Source organism: Mycothermus thermophilus, assembly GCF_041956435.1.
Source record: "Mycothermus thermophilus strain CBS 625.91 unplaced genomic scaffold VTJ04scaffold_3, whole genome shotgun sequence".
NCBI classification, from domain to species: domain Eukaryota; kingdom Fungi; phylum Ascomycota; class Sordariomycetes; order Sordariales; family Chaetomiaceae; genus Mycothermus; species Mycothermus thermophilus.
The window spans coordinates 3,299,454-3,322,421 of NW_027191429.1; the positions used below are offsets into that span (position 1 = coordinate 3,299,454).

The 22,968-nt window shown below is 55.7% G+C and overlaps 7 protein-coding genes and 1 non-coding gene across 8 annotated transcripts; 4 read left to right on the top strand and 4 right to left on the bottom strand.

The window, feature by feature from the left end:
* Positions 1–191: 191 nt before the first annotated feature.
* VTJ04DRAFT_5361 (uncharacterized protein) lies at positions 192–2,990 on the top strand (the record flags this gene model as incomplete). The annotated part of the gene is made up of 2 exons (XM_069363469.1): positions 192–2,434; positions 2,501–2,990. The coding sequence occupies 2 exons, from the start codon at positions 192–194 to the stop codon at positions 2,988–2,990; spliced, it is 2,733 nt and encodes a 910-aa protein (XP_069220312.1).
* A 727-nt stretch (positions 2,991–3,717) lies between these two features.
* On the bottom strand, positions 3,718–6,767 carry VTJ04DRAFT_5362 (uncharacterized protein; the record flags this gene model as incomplete). The annotated part of the gene is made up of 2 exons (XM_069363470.1): positions 3,718–4,769; positions 4,832–6,767. The coding sequence occupies 2 exons, from the start codon at positions 6,765–6,767 to the stop codon at positions 3,718–3,720; spliced, it is 2,988 nt and encodes a 995-aa protein (XP_069220313.1).
* A 3,679-nt stretch (positions 6,768–10,446) lies between these two features.
* VTJ04DRAFT_5363 (uncharacterized protein) lies at positions 10,447–11,193 on the top strand (the record flags this gene model as incomplete). The annotated part of the gene is made up of 1 exon (XM_069363471.1): positions 10,447–11,193. One exon carries the CDS (start codon positions 10,447–10,449, stop codon positions 11,191–11,193), a length of 747 nt encoding a protein of 248 aa, XP_069220314.1.
* Positions 11,194–11,614: 421 nt separating this feature from the next.
* Positions 11,615–13,387, bottom strand: VTJ04DRAFT_5364 (uncharacterized protein; the record flags this gene model as incomplete). Its single annotated transcript, XM_069363472.1, has 3 exons — positions 11,615–12,617; positions 12,676–12,788; positions 12,848–13,387. The coding sequence occupies 3 exons, from the start codon at positions 13,385–13,387 to the stop codon at positions 11,615–11,617; spliced, it is 1,656 nt and encodes a 551-aa protein (XP_069220315.1).
* A 1,506-nt stretch (positions 13,388–14,893) lies between these two features.
* On the bottom strand, positions 14,894–15,898 carry VTJ04DRAFT_5365 (uncharacterized protein; the record flags this gene model as incomplete). Its single annotated transcript, XM_069363473.1, has 1 exon — positions 14,894–15,898. The coding sequence occupies one exon, from the start codon at positions 15,896–15,898 to the stop codon at positions 14,894–14,896; it is 1,005 nt and encodes a 334-aa protein (XP_069220316.1).
* An 860-nt stretch (positions 15,899–16,758) lies between these two features.
* VTJ04DRAFT_t61 lies at positions 16,759–16,829 on the top strand. The gene has a single exon. It is a non-coding gene; the product is annotated as a tRNA-Gly (tRNA).
* A 1,768-nt stretch (positions 16,830–18,597) lies between these two features.
* VTJ04DRAFT_5366 (uncharacterized protein) lies at positions 18,598–19,586 on the top strand (the record flags this gene model as incomplete). Its single annotated transcript, XM_069363474.1, has 3 exons — positions 18,598–19,117; positions 19,183–19,439; positions 19,503–19,586. The coding sequence occupies 3 exons, from the start codon at positions 18,598–18,600 to the stop codon at positions 19,584–19,586; spliced, it is 861 nt and encodes a 286-aa protein (XP_069220317.1).
* A 376-nt stretch (positions 19,587–19,962) lies between these two features.
* On the bottom strand, positions 19,963–20,837 carry VTJ04DRAFT_5367 (uncharacterized protein; the record flags this gene model as incomplete). Its single annotated transcript, XM_069363475.1, has 3 exons — positions 19,963–20,298; positions 20,367–20,656; positions 20,726–20,837. The coding sequence occupies 3 exons, from the start codon at positions 20,835–20,837 to the stop codon at positions 19,963–19,965; spliced, it is 738 nt and encodes a 245-aa protein (XP_069220318.1).
* Between the last annotated feature and the right edge of the window lie 2,131 nt (positions 20,838–22,968).

Here is a 22,968-nt window from a genome sequence, read left to right on the forward strand (position 1 = left end):
TGGCCCAGCAACTCGGCTTTGAGCATCTATAACAGATCCTGACGCCGGTGCTCCCGGCCTCCCTTACTCCTTCCTTGTTCCCATTGCTCTTATATATCCAGTGCCTCTTAATAGGTGCCGAAAAATCTTCCTGGTCATCCCTTGTCCTCCTCACCCGCTCCCTCCGGCTCGCGTTGACTTCCAAGGAGGCCATGTCAGGCCTCCGCTCCTGGTTTCGCGGCTCCTCCGCTGCCACGGCCTCCAAGTCCCCTTCCAAGAACGCTTCCCCCAAAGCCAGTCCCAACTCGAGCACCTCAACCCTTCCTCAACATGGCAAAGACAAGTCACGCCCAGCCACGCCGCCCGCGGAGCGCCAGGCCCGCGACCTCATGGACGCCATGGCTGCTGCCGCCATGATCATGAACGACGATCTCGATGGCGCGGAATCCATTCTACGCGTGCGCGAAGACACCTCCACCTTCCATAACCTCGGGCTTGGTATCACCACGTTCATGCGAAGTATCCTCGGCTTCGAGAAGGATATCATGGCCCAGGCCGCGAACCGGCTCAACGAGACGGAAACCAGAGCCTGGAATGACATGAAAAAGGCACAAAAGGAGGCAGAGAAGGCCGCCAACGGTGGTAGTTCTTCCGGCTACTGGTACGCCAGTAAGCCCGCCGTGTCTGAAACGAAAGGCAGCGAAGGACAAAGCGGCTCTGCGATCTATCCTCCAGGTTCCGAGTTTGCCCTCATTAACGCAGAGGCCCAGCTCATGGGGGCTGTTGTTGGCGTTATGCACGAGACACTTGGGGAGGCTCTAAAGGGGTTCTACAAGCTCCGCAAGGCGTACGTGACACTGGATGGCATCATTCAAGCAGAGGAGCGGTACTTGGAGTCGATAGGCAAAGGCACAGCACACAAGAAGCCATCGTCCAGGAGACCGAGCTTCTCCGACGACTTGATGCCGGGATGTTTCGAACCAACCGAGTTTGACGACCTTGAGACCCCGAGCCCTGAAGTTGACAGCAGAGACACACCAGCGGAAGTTCGGGACAAGCCCAATGTCACAATTCTTACCAACGGTGGGATGACCGATGAAGAGACAAAGGTAATCGATCAGAAACTGACCAATATCGCGCTTTCGGCCAACGGAGATGTACCCTCCATCGAGACCCATCATGCCGGCGGTGCCGAAAAGGACCTCTTCAAGACCCCCGTCGAAATCTTCATCCACAGCGGCGCCAACATGTGTTTTGGCATCCTCCTGCTCTTGCTCTCCATGGTCCCGCCGGCCCTCTCCCGTCTTTTGTCCATCATCGGTTTCAGGGGCGACCGAGACCGCGGGTTACGCATGCTCTGGCAGTCCACCAAGTTCGACAACATCAACGGCGCCCTTGCGGGCCTGGTCCTGCTCAACTACTACAACACCTTCCTCGCCATGGCCGACATCCTCCCACCCGAGCACGACCCGGACGATTCAGACGCGAGCAAACTAAACTCCTCCTCTTCTGCAATTGCCACCAAAGAAGAGGAAAACTACACCGTCAGCTACCCCCGCGCCAAATGCGCCGCCCTCCTCGCCACTATGCGCGCGCGCTACCCGGCCTCGCCGCTCTGGCGGCTCGAGGAAGCGCGCATGCACGCCAACGCCCAACGCCTTGCCGACGCGATGGCCCTGCTGGCCGCCAACGCCCACAGCTGCCGCATGATCCAGGTGGCCGCGCTCAACAGCTTCGAGCTCAGCATGTGCGCCCTGTACGCCATGGACTGGCCCGCCATGCGCGACGGGTTCCTGCGGTGCGTCGAGCTCAACAGCTGGAGCCATGCCCTGTATTATTACATGGCCGGGTGTGCCGAGTTGGAGATGTATCGCGATGCGGTGGAGGAAATGAACAAGATGACAACGAATTTGTCCGAAGAGGGCGGCGGGACGAAGCGGAGTTCTGGCGAGGGGAGTGTTGGGGATGAGGTTGACGTGGATGAAAAGCTCGCCATCGAAACCCTTCGCGCAAAGGCTCTCACGCACAAACGAGCCGCGGAAGATTTCTTCCGCAGAGTCCTCCGCGTGGCGGGTAAGAAGCGCTTCATGGCGCGCCAGCTGCCGTTCGAGGTCTTTGTCTGCCGTAAGCTGCAAAAATGGGAAGACCGGTTGACTTCATCAACAACAACAGAACCCCGCGATCTCGTCGACGTCATCGCTGTCAGTCCTTCCATGGAAATGGTCTACCTCTGGAACGGCAGCAAGCGCATGGACACCGAACAGCTCGCGCGGGCGCGGGCTCTGCTGGCGTGGGAGCGATGCACGGCGCCGGTAGGGGTGCTGGAAAAGGTGCGGGAGAAGGAGAAGGACGAGGTCGCTATCCACGCGCTGGCGGACGCTGCCCTGGCGAGGAGACTAGGACAGTACGAGGAGTCGAGGAGATTGGTGGAGGAGGAGGTTTTGGCGTTGGATCCGTGAGTTTTCCTCTCTCCCCGAAAATATCCTCACCCCTGAGCTCCAGACTAACCTGTCGATGTCAGATCCTGCTTCAAAGGCCCCACACGCGATGACTACTGCCTTTCCGCGGGCTACTACGAACTCGCCGCCCTCGCCTGGCAAAGCGTCTGTGACCCAGCATCGTGGCCACGACAGCAACAACAACAACCACCACCATCATCATCTCAAGCATCCGCTTCCTCTTCCTCAACATCTCTTTCTGCTCCTCCTCCGTCTGTCTCCAGAACAGAAGAAACAGGACCGACAAACACCACCGTGACCCCGACGGCAGCAGCAGACAAGGCATCACTATCATCTTCATCAACCAAAACGCACACAAGCAAGTCGACACCGACAACCCATGCAACAGACCAAAGCATCTCGGCCTTCCGCCGCCAAAAAGCCCACGAATGCCACCAGTACCTCGACCGCGCGGCCAAATGCGACGGGTACGTCTTGGACGCACGGCTGGGTATGCGCATCAAAGCGGGCATGGAGACGGTGGAATGGTTCCTCAGATCCAAGGGATGGTAAACGCTTCATCTACCAGTCACGCTGGGATAGAGTTTGCTCGATGTCTTCGTATTGGATAGAGGTGATTGGCGTGGTGAGGCGGTGTAAACGAAATACACGACGAGATGCAAAACGGGTTGTATCCGGAGCATGGAGTGAAGACAGAAACATGAACGTAGGGACGCGAGTAACAACCTAACGTCATGGGCAGAGAAGTGCTGTTCTGTCCCGAGCACCGTGTATTGATGAAAACTGGTTGCCAGCCGACTGGAACACCATAGGGGGAATGAAGTAGCCAGATACAGTTTGGAAGTTTTGACCTGACTTGTATCCCTCATCTCTCTGTACTTCAAAGGAGACTGACTGAACCACATACTATTTTTCAGCAGCCACAAAAACTGGCGATTCTAACATGGAGACTGGAGTCGATGGCGCAATAACGTATACCTATTTGGGGTAAACACTTCTCTATGTAGATACTAGGTACAAAGGAGATTCGTCATCAGGTTGGTGTGAGATGAGATGGTGACAAGGAGAGCTGTAAAGAAAGACACAAGGAAAAAACTGATACCCGATAGAAAACAAACCGGCCAACTTCTTAGACCAAGAATAATAAACCCCAAACCTAGGAAAAAGAGAAAAGAATAGGATATTAAGAATAATTACTTAAAACATGACGTCATGATGACAAGAAATCAACTCTCGAGAACCAAAACTTCCTCTCAACACTCCGCAAGTCTTGCAATGCTCAGTGGGCATGCATCTGCTGCTGCTGGCTGAGGGTGTTCCTCCTGGCGCGCTCCGACTCGCGTTTGGTCGCGCCCGTGACTCTCGACCACTCCTCCCACTCCTTGCTGATCTCCATCAACACGTTGCCCATGACCTGGGCGCTGGCCATCAACCCGTGTCCCTCGCCCTCCAGCACCCGAACCTCGCAACGCCGCATCGTCTTTCCCAGCCAACGCACGTTATCCACCGGGACACGCGTGTCGCGGCTGCCGTGGTGGATCACAACCGGCCGGGTGATGTCGACGTACCGGAAGCCGATGGTATGTCGCCGCTCGAGGCACACGAGCAGGTCGACAGCCGGGTTGGCACCGGTGGTTGCGAGTTGCCAGATGGCATGGGTGAGGCGGTTGTCATAGAGTTCCTGCCTCTCACGGTCGGCTTCGCGCTGGTGGGCCAGGATTCCCGTGGTGGACATGACATCTGACTGCCGGCGGTACCCTGTATGGGTCGAGTTGGAGCGGCGATGACGGTGGCCAATGCCGCCGTGGCTGCTGGGTGCAGGACCGGTACTGGAGGCGCCGTTGGCCTCAGGCCGGATCCGATCCATGTCCTCATCAGCAGCAGGGATGGTTGGGTAGGCTGAGTTGCTATTTTGATTCTCCTTGTCCTCGAGCGCGGCATGGAACATGCCTTTTGGCTGGTCTTTGTTGTCCTTATTTGCGCTTCGCTTGTCCCGCTTGACGCGCTTCTGCTTGGGAAGCGAGCTGGTTATGCTGGAACTCGTGGCTGTCATAAAGCTGCTGTTGGCTGCCTTCAAGATGGGAGTTGGCAGCGCGCGCAGAATCCTCTGGCTGGTTGGAATGGCGTTCGTGGGCGGAAGCGGCGTCTTATCACTGGCGCCAAACACGTTCATCTGCGAGGGAGGAATCCACGGGGCAAGCAAGTGTATCCTTCCACGGATGTGTTGAGGCATGCGCAGAGCTGTGGCCAAGGCGTAGATGGCGCCAGCCGAATGGGCGAGAATGGAAAACTTGGTGATCTTCAACGCCTGGCAGATGGCATAAACATCATCTAGGTTCTGTTAGCGGTCGTCGACGGACGTAAAGGGACATCCAGTACAAGGGTTTTCATACCAGGCCAGCTCAAAGGAGTCGTTGTTCCATCCGGGTATGGCTCGCTGTCGCCCACACCAGGTCGGTCAGGGGTAATCAAGCGCAGCTTGAGCGTGAGCGCAAGCTCGTCGTAGAAAGCCGTAATGTATCTCGTCAGGCCCATGCCAACACAGCAAAAGACGGCGCTCCCGTTCGGATCGCCAACCTCACTGAAACTGATGACGCGGCCTGTTTGTGGGTGCCGGATCTTCTGGCTCAGACGGGGGCTGCACAGATAACTCTCGACCGCATCATCGATACTGTCAGCACTCTGTGGTCGCTCATAGGCGACATGGGGATGATCGCTGCTCTTGCGAGTCCCCGAAGAACGAGGGCGGTCCGCTCCACTATCGGACAACGCTCCGCCAGTGCTTGACAAGCGTTTCATCTTTGTGCTGCTGCGCTTTAACTTGACAGAAGTACCTCCCCCTTCGCTGACGTAACCGCCAAACGGATCTGGGGTGAAGCGGCCAGAGCGGCGCCGGTAATCAGCGCTCGCTTCCCTATCACGGCGACGGCTTTGAGCAACTGCGGGCGACGGGGCACCATCGTCAATGTCGTCAGGGAACATGGCAGCTGCGGGAGTAGAGGGCCCAGACAAAGGTTTGAGGGACGTGTCGGCTGGCAGGTTTGCCGAGAGCTGCAATGGATCCAATCCGTGGGATTTCTTCTGGCCAGAGTGCCGGCGTCTCGTCGACGAGTCGCTCCGAGAAGCGCGAGCGCCGTTGGTCTGTTCGTCCAGCTCTGGGATGGCTCCGTAATCACTATCCCGCTTCGAATTTCTCGACGTCCGACGGGATGACCGCCTAGCGTTGCTCTTCCGTAGAGACGAGTCTCTTGCCGGGATCAATCTGGGGTCAGCAAGCGTGTCACCGGAGCCGTCCGGCCCTGTGATAGCCGGGCTCACGCTGAGGACAAAGTCGGAGTTGGGCTCTTCGTCGATGACCGACTCGGCAGCCAGAGGATCGAGACGCGGGGTAGTGGGACCACTAGTACCGAGAGCACCGCCACTGGCACGCTTTTTCTCCTCCTTGTCCCGCAAGCGCTCCTTGCTGCTCATGTACATCAAACCACGTGGGCGACCGGCGCCTTTCTTCGGCCAGGCGTCCAGCGACGGTTGCTTCTTCAAGCTGTGAGTAGCGTCGGGTCCGGGTGACAACGGCTCAAGGCCGCGCTCAATGCTCGGCTTGCCGATGCTTTCAGCGCCGGATGTAAACGAACCCCTGCTAGAGGGCCGTGAGACGCCACCGCTGCTCCGGCGCGAAAGAAGGCCCCCGAATCCCGAGCTTCGGCCACCCGGGCTTCTTGGGGACCTGGGGGCGGTCAGAGGAGAGAGGCCGCTGGGCGGCTTGGAGGTCCGGATGACCGGAGGGCTGGCAGGAAGCTCGTCTAATGGGACATCCTCCTCGGGGAGTTGAGCCAGAGATTTCTGGTTGTAAGCTCCGTACTCGACGCCGAAAGAGCCACCAGTTGGGGAACTGGGGACTGAGAGGCTCAGGGGGCTCTGGAGACCGGAAGGAGGAGCAAGCGAGGCAGGGCTGAGATATGAGGGTCCGTCGAAATGGTTGCTCACGGGCCTAGAGATGGCCGATAAGGACGTGATGAGAGATGAGATGACCTCAGGAGAAGCCGGAGGAACTGGACTGGGGGGGTCGTCGTCTCGTGTCTGCGGTCGGCGATCGGCAGAGGCCTCGCGTTTACGTTCGCGGTTGGTGTAGGCAGCCCAGTCGGCGAAAACGTCGTCGTCGGCAGGAGCGGCGGCTCGGTCTCCTTTTGGCTTGGAAGGGTCGCGCGGGGTACGGCGGTCCGGGGACCTGTCCGGGTCTCGAAGGCGATCGCGGTCTCTCTCGCGGGACTTTCGAGGGATCGGCGGCGGGGCAACGGAGGCTGACGAGGGGAACGGAGAAGACAGATCCATGGTGACGACCGGAACGGGCGCCGGAGGCGCGGGACGGATAATATGGGTGCAGGCGATTCCTTAACTTCCCTAACCTGGTTTTCGGTTCGTGCCGAGGAACGATCGAGGGGGCGCGCCCGGCGAAATGCGGAGGCTTCAGGGGCTCTTCTCGGTCAACACGTGGGTTGAGCAGTCTCTGGATCGACTGCTCACGATCAACGTGCGCCTTGGAGGAGCATGCGGTGTGCGAAGTCTGGGGGATGATCGGGGCTAGTCTGAGACTTGCAGGAGTCAAACCTGCATTGCGGAGGTCCTGGCGTCGAGGGTGCGGGTGGCTCGGGACTGGAGTGGCGAGGCAGAGAAGCTATCGATGAGGCCTTAGCGCCGCAGCGTCTGAGGCAAGCTAGACGTAGGGCGAAGGAACGGCGCAGCGCAGCAACGCAGCAATGCGACAAAGGAGATCGATCCAAGGAACGGCGCGCGTCGAGAAAAATAGATGAAGTTCCCGAGGTAGTAGTCCCCCCAGACCAAGAACCAGATTGATGAGCTGACCCGCTGCGAGAAGCAAGATCGGCTTCGGAAAGGTAGTGGAGACAAGACAGGCCTGCACATGCAAATGCAAATGCACGGCGATGCGAGGGACGGCTAGGAAATGGAGAGTGATGGGTCGAAACGTGAGCGAGAGTGGAGAAGAGCGTAGCGACAAGAAAGCTAGGTTAAGGAGAGAGAAACAAATGCTGGAAACAAAAATGACAGACAAGGGAGTGGAGAGAAGAAGAACGAAATACAAAAAAAAAAAAAACTACAACAAAGTTTGGCGAGAAGGTCGTCAATCGAAAACAGTCTTCGTTTCTCAGGACTCCGGCATCCGGAGTGGCTGTCTGCGAGGACGCGATGATGGAAAATGGATCTCTTGCTCGAAAAAGGTGTGCTTCCTTCCAATTGTCCATCCAATGTCACCAAGCGAATGTCACTCACCCGCGCGAAGTTGTGACTGGTGAATGGCAGCCGCAGCGCAGGGGCCGTTCCTGTCATGGGACGGTGGTCCGTGACCCTGATCCCGTCGCTACCCCTGAAGGGAACCCCTGACAGATGGGGTCCAATGAAATCCCGCGCGCCAATCAGGACGCGTATCCCGCCCCAGCTACCCGCGGAAAGTGGGTCTCATCCCATCCCAGCTCCTTTCTTATCCACTCCACACCCAAGACTTCCATCATCTCTTCCACTGTTCCGGAGTTCCAGACGCGTTCCGATCCGTAACCTTGGGAAGCGCTGACGGGCTGACGGCTTGATGGAACTCCACCACGAAGTCAACATTTTCTCCGGGCCGGACCCAAGCTGCTGGATCCGGAACGTGTCCACGAAGTCCACGAAACCCCTGATGCATCCGACCTCCTGATGGTTTACTTCGGAGCAGGTCTGATGCCGTGATCAACACAACTTTGGCCGGCCAGGACGTTGTCAAGCCTCAACCGTTTGCCGACAGTTACGACATTCCCAACCAAGCCACTGATCAGTTAGGTGTCCTGTATGCGGTCTAGCTCATCTGCCTTGATCCTCCGCAACGGCTCTGATCGCTGGGTCCCGACTGACGTCATGATAATGACGCCCTTGGCGCAAAGACACTCGACAAATGCTAGGTCCAATTTCACTTGATGATGCTCGAGAGAACGTCCAACGGATGATATAGAGAGAAATAAGCTGCTCATCTTTCAAGGCCGTTTGAGTCTTTCTTCTTGGCTTCTTCCCCTGCCCCCAATCAGCAAATGCCAGCGTCGGCCATCCAATTAGGTCTTCTAGCTCTAGTGGTCCTCTGAGTTTCTTGAGCTTCTTGAAAATGTGCTGTACTCTGGTAGTAAACAAGAGAAACATAAACAACCTGCGATTTTCGACTGCTCTTGAGAAGCCGAAACATCGCCATTCTTTCGTCCGTAGGTCTGGGCCCGTACTGTGTAGATATGAAGTAAACAAACCCACAGTCCTCGTATTTTACGTGCTTCAGACAGCGTGTGTTTCCGATCCCAGATATTTTGCGAACGCGGACCGGATCAACCGGATCAGATACCCGCATACTTCACCTGAAGTTGAGAGTAACGACCTGGCCCCGGAAGAACAATGTCTTTGTTTACATTGCGGATGCGGCCCGTGCCCAAGTTGTCAAGGCCCAACCGGATACAAACCCGGCGTTCCCAATGTAAGAAACTGGAACAGGGTCAGAACAATTCCCTTGTATTCCTTTGTAGCCCGACGCCTCCAAGTCTCGAAGGCCTATCGGGATGAAGATGACTTTTCCCGACATCCGGATTCATTCTCCTAGGTCAACACAACGAGGGCGATGGTCTGGCGTATTGAGATCCAACAGATGCGAGAACATGCTCGGCAACATGGCAGATAGGTCGGGCTCAAGCAGTGTCCAGAGACATAAACATAAATAGGCCGTATCGTCCAAATGGTTCGTCGTCCATCTAGGTATCAATCACTCCTCACTGAGCGTATCTCGCCTACTATCGGTGGGATTTCTCATGACTCGCATCTTGTCAGTGGTCGCTAGACTAGGGACTAGCAAGAACTCATTGCCTAACGCCAGATCCTCCAATCTACTCACCCAGCAGTCAGGCTATTATCAAGTCCTTGCCTCCACTCTTTCTCCTGAGCACAATCACCATGCCCAAATCTCAGTCCCATCACTGCCCGCGACGGTTCAGCCCGGGACCCCGTTGTACATTCAGACACTTGAACGGCATCCGATATTGCCACGCTCATCAGACACTTTGCCCTATTCACTCCAAGCGGCATCTGAAGACTGAGCCTTGCCCGTCCTGCTGCCTCGGCACCATTCACAGGCAGAACCGTGAGAAGAAGGAGCGGCGGAAGCAACAGAAGAAGAAGCAGAAGCCCAAGTCCAGCTCCAACAATAAGAAGTCCAACGGCAAGAAGACCCGGAGGTAGCTGGCTCCCTGCTGTGCTTCTTGTATGACGTCGACCGAGGGCTCCGCAGATTTCGGGGATGGATTTTGGATATAGATGGTGGGCTTGGATAGACAGAGATACCCAGATATATGACACCATGCTTGAATAGAAAGTTTCTTCTCTACGTATATGCATGACCTAATTATTGCTCCTCATTTTCGTTAGGTCTCCATTTCATGGTCAAGTTAACCATCGAGACACAGGTAAAGATGAAACCGTATAGGCCAGCAAAATCCGCACTGTCTATCTCCACTTCATTCCCCGATTGGGCCAGTCAAATGCGTGAGGTCCATGTCATGAACCTCATTTTGGTATGCAGCCCATGGAAGCCCAGTGCACATACTGTGAGGTGCATAGTGGAGACAAGTGGAAACCAGATAGACGCGCAGTGCCTTTGAAGGGGCCGTCGAAGGTTTCACCGAAGGCAAAGAGACAGAGTTTTTAGGGGAGTTTGCAAAATGAATATAACTGCTGTGAGCTTTGCTTCTCCAGCGTTGAGTTCTCAACCCATCCTTTCCAGCTCCGCATGGATCGGACGAACCACCGAACCGAGTGCCGGGCCGTCCCGACCCGGGTATCGGCTCTTCCTACCCCTCATAACCGGATGTTACAACAACCTCACCTCTCATTTACTACTACTACTCCCATCCACCAACACCAACACCCCCTTTGACCTCACACCTCCACCCCATCAAACCCACCCTAGCCATCCCAGTCCCCCCAAACAGAAATGACAACAGAAAACAACGCCCGCTTCAACGCCGAAGCCCTCTCCTGGGACGCCAACCCGGACGTCATCCTCGCCACCTCTCTCGCACACAAAGCCTACCTCTCCCGGCTCCCGCCCGCCGACGTCCTCTCCACGTTCGACGTCCTCGACCTCGGCTGCGGCACCGGCCTGCTATCCCTGGCCCTCGCGCCTGCCGTGCGCTCGGTAACGTCCGTGGATCCGGCCGAGGGAATGATCGCCGCGCTCAACGCCAAGCTTTCCCGCAACGCCGATGATGATAGCAGCGAGGGTGCCACCAAAAACGTCCTCCCCGTCTGCGCGCTACTGCAAGACCCGGACGACCCCCGCCTCGCGCGCGACCCGGTGACGGGCGAGGACCGGCCTCGTCGCCGCTTCCACTTGGCCGTTTCGCACCTGGTGCTGCACCACATCCCCGATCTGCAGCCGGTATTTAAGACGCTGCACGGTCTGCTTGCGCCAGGCGGGAAGGTGATGGTGACGGACTTTGAGAATTTCGGGCCGGAAGCCCGCAAGTTCCATCCGGAGTCGAAGATGGAAGGGGTGGAGCGGCACGGGATCAAGCGGGAGGAGATGAGGCGGATTTTGGAGGAGGCTGGGTTTGCGGAGGTGAGTGTTGAGACGGCGTTCGAGATGGAGAAGAAGGTCGAGACGGAGCCCGGGAGCGGGGTGTTTGGGCCGACGATGGTGTTTCCGTTCTTGATTTGTCAGGGGACGAAGGGGGAATGAATTGAATGGCCCTACGTTAGGGTTGTAGAGGGACCGGTGGCATCTCATGCTCGACAATTGACGATGTGCCCGAGGAAGTTGAACACAGGGCAAATTTGATGGCCAAGTCATGTTTTGGCGGATTGTTCATAATACATCCAGGGTTGCAAGGTCATCCCTTGTGCACGGATAATGAAAGCCGATTAGCCTCTGATCCAAGTTGTTATGATAACTACATCCTCATTAATAATCAAGTACTGAACAAGCCTGATGCTTAACTACTTAGCCGACAGAGAACTAAGGAACGGTCCAATCCACACTCTGCCACAAGTTCGCAAATGACTCCAGGGGTATTTCCAACGACCGTATCCAGTGCCCAATTGTACCTTGCATACCAACGAACCCAGGGGTATCTCCAGCAAAACACTACATTCCGCCGCCCTTAGAGACTCTTGAACACCTTCTGCCACCACGTCAGGTCTCCCGTGTCAGCCGGACGTCTGGCCTCATCCACATCCCTGCGACGGCCCGAGTTCAGGTCAACTTCATGAGGCCCCAACAGCTTGGTCTTGAACAGGAACTTGTAGACCACATAAATGACGCCGAACAGCGGCAGGAGGATGTACGCGTCGACGAACGTGCCGGCGTCAAAGGGAGCAAAGGTGGACCAGCCCTGGATCAGCGCCAGGAACACGTTGGAAAGCAGACCGAACCAGGCGTTGTACGGGTACCACAGCGACTTAAACGGCAGCTCGTCCTCGCTGTGGCCCTGGGCCTTCCAGGCAGTGCGGAAGCGGAGGTGCGTCAGGCTGATGGCGCCCCAGACAAGGAAGGTCGACACGCCGGACAGGTTGACGATGTAGCTGTAGGCCTTGCTGGCGCCGGTGCTGACGTTCATCATGCTGAGGGCACCGAACAGGTTGGTCAGCAGGATGGCGGGGACGGGCACGCCGCGCTTGTCGGTCCAGCCGAGGAACTTGGGCGCCTTTTTGTTCTGGGCCATGAACAGGATGGTCCGGCTGCCGATGTAAATGGAGCTGTTGATGGCGCTGAGGCAGGTGATGAAGATGAAGGCATTGATGAGGTGGACGCCGCCCTCCCAGCCGGCGTTCTGGATGGCAATGGTCATGGGGCTGCGCAGAGCACGGCTCGCGCCGCCAACGAGGCCATCAGCGTCGGACGGGCAGGTCAGACCAAAGAAGAAGGCGCTGCCCATGTAGACGACGATGATGCGGATGAAGACCTGGCGGATGGCAAGCGGGATGGCATGGCGCGGGTTGCGCGTCTCGGTGGCGGCTACAGCGACGGACTCGACACCGGCGTAGAAGGTACTGCAGAAGACAAAGACGGAGGCGACGCCACGGAAGCCATCTGCGAAAGCGCCGGGCTCGCGCCAATACCGGAAACCGAGCGCGTCAGCGCCCTTGATACCGCCCGATGCATAACTGGAAAATAGTGAGCATTGGAACCATTATCGAAGATTGGGAGTCAGTTGACACATACACGATGCTGAACAGAAAGTAGGCGATGAGGCCGATGATCTTGACCAAGGCCAGCCAGAACTCGGCCTCGCCAAAGCTTTCAACACCGAGCATCTGGAAGGCAAGGAAGGCAAACTGTGAGATGTTGTTAGCAATGGGCGAGTAGGTCTACGTCCTCGGTAGGTCACACTCACCCAGAAAATCAAAAAGTAGCCCCAGATAGGAACCTTGTCGCTCCAGAAAACCATGATGCTCGAGATGACGTTGTACTCGTTGGCCAAGACGCAGAACCAGATGATGAAATAATTCCAGCCGACGGCAACACCAAAGGCTTTGTCAACAAACCGATCGCTCAGATCAGTGAAGGCACCGCCCGTGGGGTACAGGGTGGTCAGTTCGCCGAGACTCTGCATGATGGAGAAGGCAATGATGCCGATGACACCGAAACCGATGATCAGCGAAGCCGGACCGCCGTTGTGGAGGGCACCGCCGGAGCCGATGAGCAGACCGGGACCGATGATGCCGGCAAGGGCCATCATGGAGATGTGCCTGGTCTTGAGGCCGCGCTTGACGCCGCTGTGAGGGTCAATGGCCTTGAAGTCGTCCGAGTCGGAGCCCGAGTTGGCCGCCTCGACGACGGCCGGCGACTTGACCGGTTCGACGACATTCTGGCCGATAGGGGACTCGCTGCTGTCCTCGGAGGGCTTGCGTTTGAAGGGATTAGGGAAACCCATGGTTGGTGTTGGTGCTCCTGACGTGTCACCAGATGTTGAACGTCACAGGAGGTAATTTGGGGGGGTCAGACTGGTCTCAGTATTTAATGAAGATCAGAGCTTTTTGTCGTCACAAGTGGAGATCCTGTGTCCAAGATATCCATACCCCCGGGACCGGAACCGGACGAGTGGGTAGACGGGGAGAGAGAGACGGGAGCAGTGTAACATTGGGTAGTAGAGCACGGGGGAGCCGCAGCATGTTTAAAAGGCTTCATCCCATTGTCAGTCGGTGACAGCAGACCAGGGATTGTTGCTGCGCACGCGACTCTGGCAAAGAAGGCTACTAACGGCATCTGTCAACAGAGAGTGCGTGCGCAGACGCACGCCCTATCGTGGGAGTCTCGCATGACAGCGAGTCCGCATCTTTGACAAAAGTTTGCATGTGTTGGAGACATGAGAAGTTGGTGGTTGGGCAGGGGGATGCTGCTTTCGCGTTCGGATATGGCAAGCGAAGGTGTGATGGGTATCCTTAACAGGACAACACACAAAATCAGGGGCAATTTGTTAGTGGACGTCTAATTTGCATCAGGATGGCCATGAATCGCGCAATCCTTTGCTGCCCCGCGGCAGCCACACAGGCACGACTAGGGGGAGCCTCCCGCTGTGACCACCTCAGGCGTGATTGGCCAGAGGACTATAGTATGGGTCATGACATCATTCAGCCCCGCCAATGCATTCTGCTTTCGGCAACACAATCGTCGTCTGTGGATGAAGAATTGAACCCCAAACTGAAAATTCAGAAACTGTTTGGTAAGAGGAGATGAACAGAAAGCGTGGATGGACGGTGTAGTTGTCCATCTCTCAATAACATTCAAAGTTCCAGGAACACGCGGACGTGGTGCCATAACTTGTCGTCCCAACATCCACACCCGTGACCAATATCCCGGCAGTTTGGTTCTCGAGGAGCCCCAAGAACGGCATAGGATAGAATTGCGCCACATACCCTGTCGTCTACGGAATGCTATTCCTGCATTTCCAGTGTACCTGGACACCTGATATAGTCGAGTGCCAAGACCTCTTCACAGCTTAAGGTTGGCTGCCAACTTGTAAGCTTAACTTTATAGGTCTGCCCGTCTCCCGATTCCATGGCTCGCAGGGCGAACTGGGAACAGCTGAAGCTCCCCAACCTGCAAGGTAGCTGCGTGGGGGGTTTGGTTGTGTCGCTGCTTCTGACGGTTTAGGTAAACAAGTCCCTTAGGTCGTTGGCGATCATTGAATGTCCAGAGCACGGACACTGGTTCTTTGGGGTTGTGACATGTGAATGGCTTGCCAGATTGACTCTCGCATGTTCCTCGGCTCACCCACCCTGAGGTTTGACCGCATGAAGGGTTACAGTTGCTACACGACTGACCAAGCTTTCCGATGCGACGGCCGTTGGTGATGATTCATGTCCGAACTTCAAGTGACATATGTACGGCGAAGAGCCACATTTTTGTTTTAACTCGTATATACACCAGAAACTCCAACTCAAGAGAGGTACGAAGTGTCGACCCAAGACCTATAGTCATTCCCGAGCACCGTCTCAATCCTGACCGGGCTCGACAACTTCCTCGCAAAGTTCGCTCTAGCCCCGTTGGCTCCTTCGCCAAGGTTCCTATACTCGTCAAACTCAACATTGCTCGTCCTCGGATCCCCATTATTCCAAATCGCCCAACCAGCCGAGTTCACCACATTCGTCATGAACGTGTCCTGGAACACCACCCTAGCAAACGCGCGCCACGGCCGCCCGAGGTAGTACGCGCCCCTGTTCACCACATCCCCCTGCCTCGCTGTGATGCTCGACCTGTTGATGACAAAATACGACGGGTTGGAACTCGAATCCCGCCCGTTGGCCGTGATGTATCCTGTGCTCGCCGCCACCACCGCGATGTCCACGCCGTCAAACCACGCCTTGCCGCGTTGCCCAAAGATGAAATCCGTCGCGCCCTCGATGTAACTCCTGGCGTACACCTGCGTGCCGTCGTTCGCGTACACCGTGTCCTGAAACCCCTTGAACTGGCAGGCGTAATACCCTTGGCGGTCTTTCTGGGCGCTCAGCGCCAGTGCTTGCGAGCCCTTGCCCCGGGTGTTGACGAAGTTGATGTTGTACACCTTCAAGTCGGGGGTGTGCGCGCGCAGGGTCGCGGTGGCGTCGTTGTTGGGCGAGTCGTCCTGACTCCGACCTTGGGTGATGGTGACCGTGTTGGCCCAGTAGTGGGAGGTGTCGGTTGTTTCGCCGTAGACGGAGAGCGGAGATTTGAGCTGAGGGATGTAGACTTGTTCCCGATACGTGCCTCTGTAAATGAAGATGCATTGTGGGGACGTAGACGTCTTGCTCAGCGCATCGACAGCGGATTGCACTGTTCTGTACTGGCCTGAACCACCCACCACGAGGCAACCTGGCGGAGGGGACGTGCGAGCTGCGCGCGGCTGGATGGGGCCGGCCACCGCGGCAGCGGCAGCGGAGAGCAGTAAAATGAATGTCGAGAACATGACGAGAGTTCTTAACGAAGGGAGGCCATGAGCGACATCGACAGAGTGCCTCGGAACGTAGATGACAGACCGAGGGAAAACACCAGATTAATGTATCTATTCTCGGCACCCGCATACCGGGTAGCGAGTAGAGCTTCATAATAGCCAAAACTCAAATGTTGCGTTTTTGTCTGCATTTAATATCGAGAACTGGTGGCCTGCCCGTCCCGGTAGCGTGGATCGGGATCGTCCCGGGCATGTTGATATCCTCCGACTGGTGCGGGAAGTCAACCTCCGCGTGCTCCAAATCTCTAGCTTTCCTGGTAGTCTCAAAATAGCATCTCCTCTGGGACCTAGCTACTTACCCACCTACTAGAGTACACAACGGCCGGCCAGGGTTAGCCACCTACGGGTGGAGAAACCGTGTCTTCCTCGGATCGGCTGCCAACAGGTCCAAAAGATCTGCGGAGAAATGGAACCTCTGCTGCAAGATGTCCCACGTGGAGAAACCGATCATCAGATCCGACAGAGCTTGCTGCACCAGAGGGTCTGAGGAACCCTTGCCGATGAACCACCATTGATGGCCGCATCTCACGAACGAGTCGCCTTAATAGCAAGCCCTACACCTAGGCGATCGAGTGTCGAACAAGAACCAGGAAGGGTTTGCTTATCTTTCGTATGTAGTACTCGAATAAACGCCAAAAAGAGGTCCCACAGTCGAATCTAAAAAAATAGCTACCCATGGTATGGTTTTCGCTTCCAGAAACTGACGTTGCGTTGTCCCTATTGCTCCCCATGTTTCCAACCTAGCACCCCGACCGTCCCGGCTTGGCAACGTCAAAGACCGCTCAAGCGACTTCGTGCAACAACCATCCATGCAAGCGCCAGTGGTTTAGTGGTAAAATTCATCGTTGCCATCGATGAGCCCCGCGTTCGATTCGCGGCTGGCGCACACCTTTTCTTTTGGCTTTTGTGCCATCCTTTTTGTGTGTTTTCTGGGCGTTGCATGAGAAATGGCAAGCGCTGGAGGATTCAGGAATTGGATGGAGAGAACAGGCAGCGTGTACTATCTTCAGACAGTCATTGCATCGCACAGAAGTTGGTGGTAGATGCATCGAAAATCGCATAAGACCTTTGAACATGAACATGGCGATAACTCCTCAGCTATTATGGGCATTGAATGAGTTGTAGGACACCTACCTGCCAGTATGTTTGGAGGCTTCCCCTATTCATGCTCCAGTCCAAAGGCAGGAAACCTGAACAGCCCCTTCGAGTAAATTTTGGCCAACAAGTTACACCTCGGACATACTTCGGCTAGATCGAGAGCACATGGCATATTCCCCTGACACTGAACTTTAAGGATGGTTTCAACTTAATGGTCATGCCTCTGAGTTTTACGTTATCCATTCCACCTCCAAGGTTCCTGGGCTGCCGAAACTCCCACACGTAGATTGGCTCAGTCATCTTCAAGTTGGTTGATCGAGAATCCGGACATAGAAGCATCTGATAACATTTTCCACATAGCCTATTGCCTAGTCGAGTGACCATCCCTCTCTCAGAGAGCTCTCGGGTTATGTTCACAAGCCGGGCTACCTAACTTTTGTGACAACCAAGACACCAAGCCAAGGCAGGTGGCGAGACCCAAAAACTACGTTGCATGCAGCGGTTGAGAGGATCGTTATGTAAAGGCTCGACACAACAGTTGGGCTAGGCTATGTCAACACTTTTGCACGGGACCGGTAGTTGGAGAATGCATGTAACCATGAGGCCTGGAGAATGTGGCAAGCAACTCGGACTTTTAAACAAAATTGTCGGTTCCGCCCGGCCGGGCTCCGAGATCATACCGCTGCTCTTCCTGTAAAGTTCCCGTGCTGCCATGTCTGTCTGGCACTTTGGTCTTGGCAGGGGAACACAGGATTGTTCTCGACTCCTGACAATACTCTCCCTGCACTCTGCTTGACACGTGGAAAGGACGTCGAATTCGGTACTCATTCCATCATCCCGTGTCTGGGCCGCGCCGTTCCACACTCCTCAACCAGAACAAAGCTTCCCTGTAGGTCAGGTCGTTTTGTGTTACATGGAGGCGTTCCCCCTTTGTAGCCTCAGTTCTAGACCCATTTCACTACGCGCTGTTAATAGACAAAATGGAGTGAACATGATGTTTATGCTCAATATTGCGTTCGGCGATCCTTCCGAGCACCGGAGTGGCCGCGTCCTCCGGATAGGATTCGGCGCAACTGGCCTCAGTCCCGTTTATGCAACCTCAACGACCTCCTGTTCATAATGGAGGGCACTGTTTCTACCATTCATATGACAGCGCGTCCACGCGGAAAGGAGAGCATGTGTCTTTCTATTCATCACGCGAACTGAAAACGGCAGGTTCCATTGGTGATGTTGCCCGTAGGATGTTCGTCGTTGCTCGGTGCCCTACGTGGTCACCAGAATGTTGATATGCGATAATAATGAGTGAGTGTCGAGTTCAGCAGGTATCAGATGGAGGTCGAAGTCAAGAACGTCGCGAAGTATTTAAGACCTCTCAGACGTCCCGTCTTCGGGTGTCTGGATTGGGGCGTTCCTTGCCATCGACTGAGACCATTCCTTGATACACATTCCAACGAGCACCAGCGACACAACGGGACCTCCCTATATATGACCTTGACGCCTAGGGAGTCATTTCGGTCTCACTAGCCTCTCCAGCCCGCCCGTCAGGAACTTCCAACATGCGTCTCCCTACCTCTCTCACCCTCATAGCCGCCCTGCTCGTCCCGGCCATCTCAGCCTGGGACGCCCCCTATTACGATGGCTGGCACCTTGCCTGGTCGGATCCTTTCTGGGGACCGGCGGGTACCTTCCCCGACGAAGCCAGTTGGAACATCTTGGACATCAACCTGCACGTCAACAACGAACTCCAAACGTACCGGCGCGACAGTCGCAACGTGCAGATTAGCGGAGGGGGCACCTTACAACTGGTCCCCTGGCGGGATCCCGTGTTCCAATGGACCTCGGGCCGCGTCGAGTCCAAGTACACTTTTGTCCCGCACGCGGGGAAGAGGACGATGGCCGAGGCTATGATCAGGTTTGGCGGCAATCCTATACACACCAAAAGGGGGCTTTGGCCGGCGTTTTGGCTGCTGGGGGATTCGATCCGACAGGGCACACCTTGGCCGGCTTGTGGAGAAGTGGATATCCTGGAAACGGTGAACGGGTTGTTGACGGGGTATGGGACTGTTCATTGCCATAGTGAGTGTTCCCGCGTCAAGGAGTTCTAACGAACGAACGAGCTGGGGCTGACTGACATTGCGAAGTGTACCCCGGCGGCATTTGCAATGAGCCCCACGGCCGAGGAGGTCCGGTGGGCATACCGAGCCAGGACTGGCACCGCTGGCGCGTCATCTGGGACCGCACGTCTGGCGACTGGAGGGCCGAAACTATAACGTGGTTCATGAATGACCAGCAGTTTTTCCAAGTCCGCGGGAGCGACATCAACGACTATGAGGTCTGGGCTAGCTTGTCTGCGAGGTCCTTGTACTTCATTCTGAACGTCGCGGTGGGCGGAGACTGGGTGAGTAATACTGTCAACCCTTCCCTATGAGGTAACATCAGGAGACTGACAGACCTTTTCCAGCCCGGGTATCCCGATGGAAATACTCAAGACGGGTATGGAGCCATGATGGAGGTTGGCTATGTTGCCCAATACTACAGTTATTGATGGGCCTAGCTGAATTGGGGTGTTCAAACCAATACTTCGTGTTTCTTCAGCATGTACGTTGTTCAGGATGACTTGCTTCTTGTACATAGTAGTCTCATCTTCTGACCGATTCAGCCAAACGAACCCTGATTCTTTGCTCATCACTCATGTGTCAGGATACCGCTACAGACATTACAGCTGAGATCGGCGTATTCCAGAACATAATATTTCCATAAATCCATACATTCTATTATCCAGTATATACAGTTCAAAGAAGTCCTCTAAGCTTGCCCGCTGACCCTGCAGCTCCAAATCAATACTCCTAACACCCAAGTTCCATCACATCATACATCATATAACAATCTCACACAGCTCCCAGCGTCCCGTCGCGAGCGGCTCAAGCAGTGAAAGCGCGCGCCAACCTCCTCTTCCTCTCCTCGATGGCCCTCTTCCTGGCCGCCGCGCTCTGGGTGAAGGCCGCGCTGCCGCCAAAGCCGATCGGGTTGCGGACGCGGACGATGCAGACGTTCTGCACGCCCGCCACCGTGCCCTCGCACGTCATGCCGCGCGGCATCCGCACGCGGACGGTGAAGTCGGTCGTGGTGCGCAGGCTGAGGCCGACGCGACCCGGCACGTCGTCGATGACCTCGGCGGTCTGGAAGGCCGAGGCGTCGGTGCCGCCCGAGGTCGGGTCGATGGAGGCGGAGACGGGGCCGGCGCCGTCTTGGTTGATCTGTTACAGGTCACGAGAGTCAGAATGTGAGCGTATATTTGTTGTAATAGATGAAGTGCTGAGCATACCTGGCGGTAAACAAGCTCAATCACACCATCATCAGAAGCCGTGGGGAGACCGCTCGAAGCGCCATTGCCGGCCATTGCGGAGACCCGGGTCTCGACATTGCCCGAGCCACGGCCGCTGCTCGCCGGGGCGGCAGCGGTGCCCATGAAGACCGAGACGGCCTTGGCGGCGTCGACGGGACCGGAACCCTGGGTACGACCCAGCGGGCCGCCCCGGTTGCCGCGCATGATGGCCGTGTCGGCTTGTGAGCCGCAGCGGTTGGAGGAACAGTCACGGGGAGTGCCGTCGGCGACTAGTGAATCGGGGGTTAGTGAATTGAGTTCTCAGTATTGGATTGACGAGTGTGAAAATAATAACTTACCCGACAGACCGGGCATGTCGACGCCGTTGGCACCACGGATGAGGGTAACAACGCCGTGAGCGGCGGTAGGGGTGGCGAGGAGCGCCAGCGCGAGGATCTCGAAGGCGTGCATGGTGGATACGAAGAAAAGTGAATTGAAATTGTTTAGATGAAAGAAATAGTGAATATGCAATCAAATCAAGCCACCAGGGCTGTAGCAGAAGTGAAGAGGAGGATGGCGAGAGCTGGGAGCGGTGGAGATGAGGAGTTGAGCCTGGTGATCCCAAAAGCCTCTTCCTCTCGTGCTCAACCTCGCCTTCTTATATCTTTGTTCATGATGTCTAGTTCGGCACTTTTTGTTCATCCACGATGTTTCGTCTCGTCTACAGTTCCTCCGCACAGTTTCATCTGGTCTTGCTCACTGCTCGCGGACTTTACCGCCGGCTTCACCGCCGCCTATGTTTGGGCAGTCTCAGTTTTCCCCTGTGTGAGGTTGACTACCATAGTCGCGACGACCAGCCCCTGACCTAGTCAGATGAACAGCGTACTTCAGGAAGTGTGGGGAATGTAGCTATTCCTGGAGCCTCGGCTTGTATGGGCAAGGTTTGTTTGGATTCATCTGAACTTTGGTCTCACAGAAAACGAGGCGCAGCGCTACTTCACTGTGATACGAAACAGCCGGCATAAACACCCCAAGAACATAGTAGGCCACGCATTGGGGCATGGCCAGCGGCGATCCCCAGTAGTATTGCACCATCGCCAAACCTAAATCCCCAGCCAAATCCCATCTCCTTGCGGTGGATTCCCCCTTCTTCGGGACTTCTACACGACGTAAGAAAACACCGTTTATGCCGCAAAGCGAGAAGCAAAGGCGATCACAGCGACACAACTAGGTCCTAGCGGAGGAGGTGGTCGATCGTCTGGGGCGGGGGCTGGTCGTCGATCATGAAACATCAAAAACACTCCGCGTTGTTTGGTGTTGTTTGATGGAGCGCGCAGCGAACGGCAAGATGAGCCGCCCCAAGATCACACATCACAAACATTTGGAATTAGCATCACAAAAAAAACCCATGCTGCCGTGTAACATCACTTCTCAGATCTCGATCTCACACATTTCTCCGGACGTCACACCCGAAAGCGGAGATTTTTGCGATCACATCGCTGCCCTTCAAAACTCATGAACGAATACCCCTAAAAAGGCCCTGGCTGGGACTTTTTCGTTTCAGTCCCCAAGGCCAAGCCACAGCCGCTTGTGGATGGCTTCTAACGCGCGTGTGCCCGGGGTTACGCCCTGAAGCGCGCTAGCAGGCCCCTGACTGGAGCCCGTGAGGAGCGCACTCGAGCGCGGTTTCTGCTGCGTGTTGATGTTTTAAAACATCGGATTTTAATACGGCCCCTGTTGGATTCCCATCCCCGTTCGGATTCCCATCGTGGGGATTACTCGTATTGTACTCACGGGTGATCACAAACCGCGAACAGAGCTCAGCCGAGGTAACGGTTCTCGTGCTGCGGCAGCCACAAAACACAAGCGATTATTCCCATCTTTTTTTCTTGCTACTCAACCAAGCGGTTGGCTAAGGGTGTGATGTAGACGAAGAATGCGTCTTGATGGATCCGAACACAAACCGATGACCACAAACCGAGTTTTGAGGCCCAAGTGATAGAAAAGATGAATATATTCATAGGTAAACCCACTAGCCATACCCAGCCAGTCCATTCTATGGTCTAACCATTCATCTATCCTTCTTCTATGATGCAACGAAAGTGCCAATACACTCTCTGATTGATCAAACTCCGTGGCCATTTCCAACATACGGCTTGTCGTGGGGTACGGGTATTAGCAGTCCTGAACAGGCCAAGAGAATAATATGCCAGTTAGATGCCTCGCATGTATACAGTGGTCTGCGCCTCTGGCGCTGACTCCGTCGACGGGATGGTGGCAAGTCTCGTGATGACGCTCCAGCTTCTCACGATCGCGTGGTCTTGTCTAGGACAGTTAGCGGGCATGCAACGCTGTGTCACGCCCTGCTTTCGTCTCGTGAGTTCGAGGAATAACAACCCATCTGCCCCGCATGTCGACCAAGCGACACCGTGTCAGGGTCAACGAGGTTTGTTATCGAGTTGGCGCCGTTGGTGCGCAAAGGCAGTGAACCACTCTGTATCTTTGTCGACCAGCAGCAGGTCGTGGGTTGCTCTCTTGTCCGATGTCGTGATTGAACGATATAGTACTCTGTAGGCCACACCTTCGATGCTGAACGTTGAGG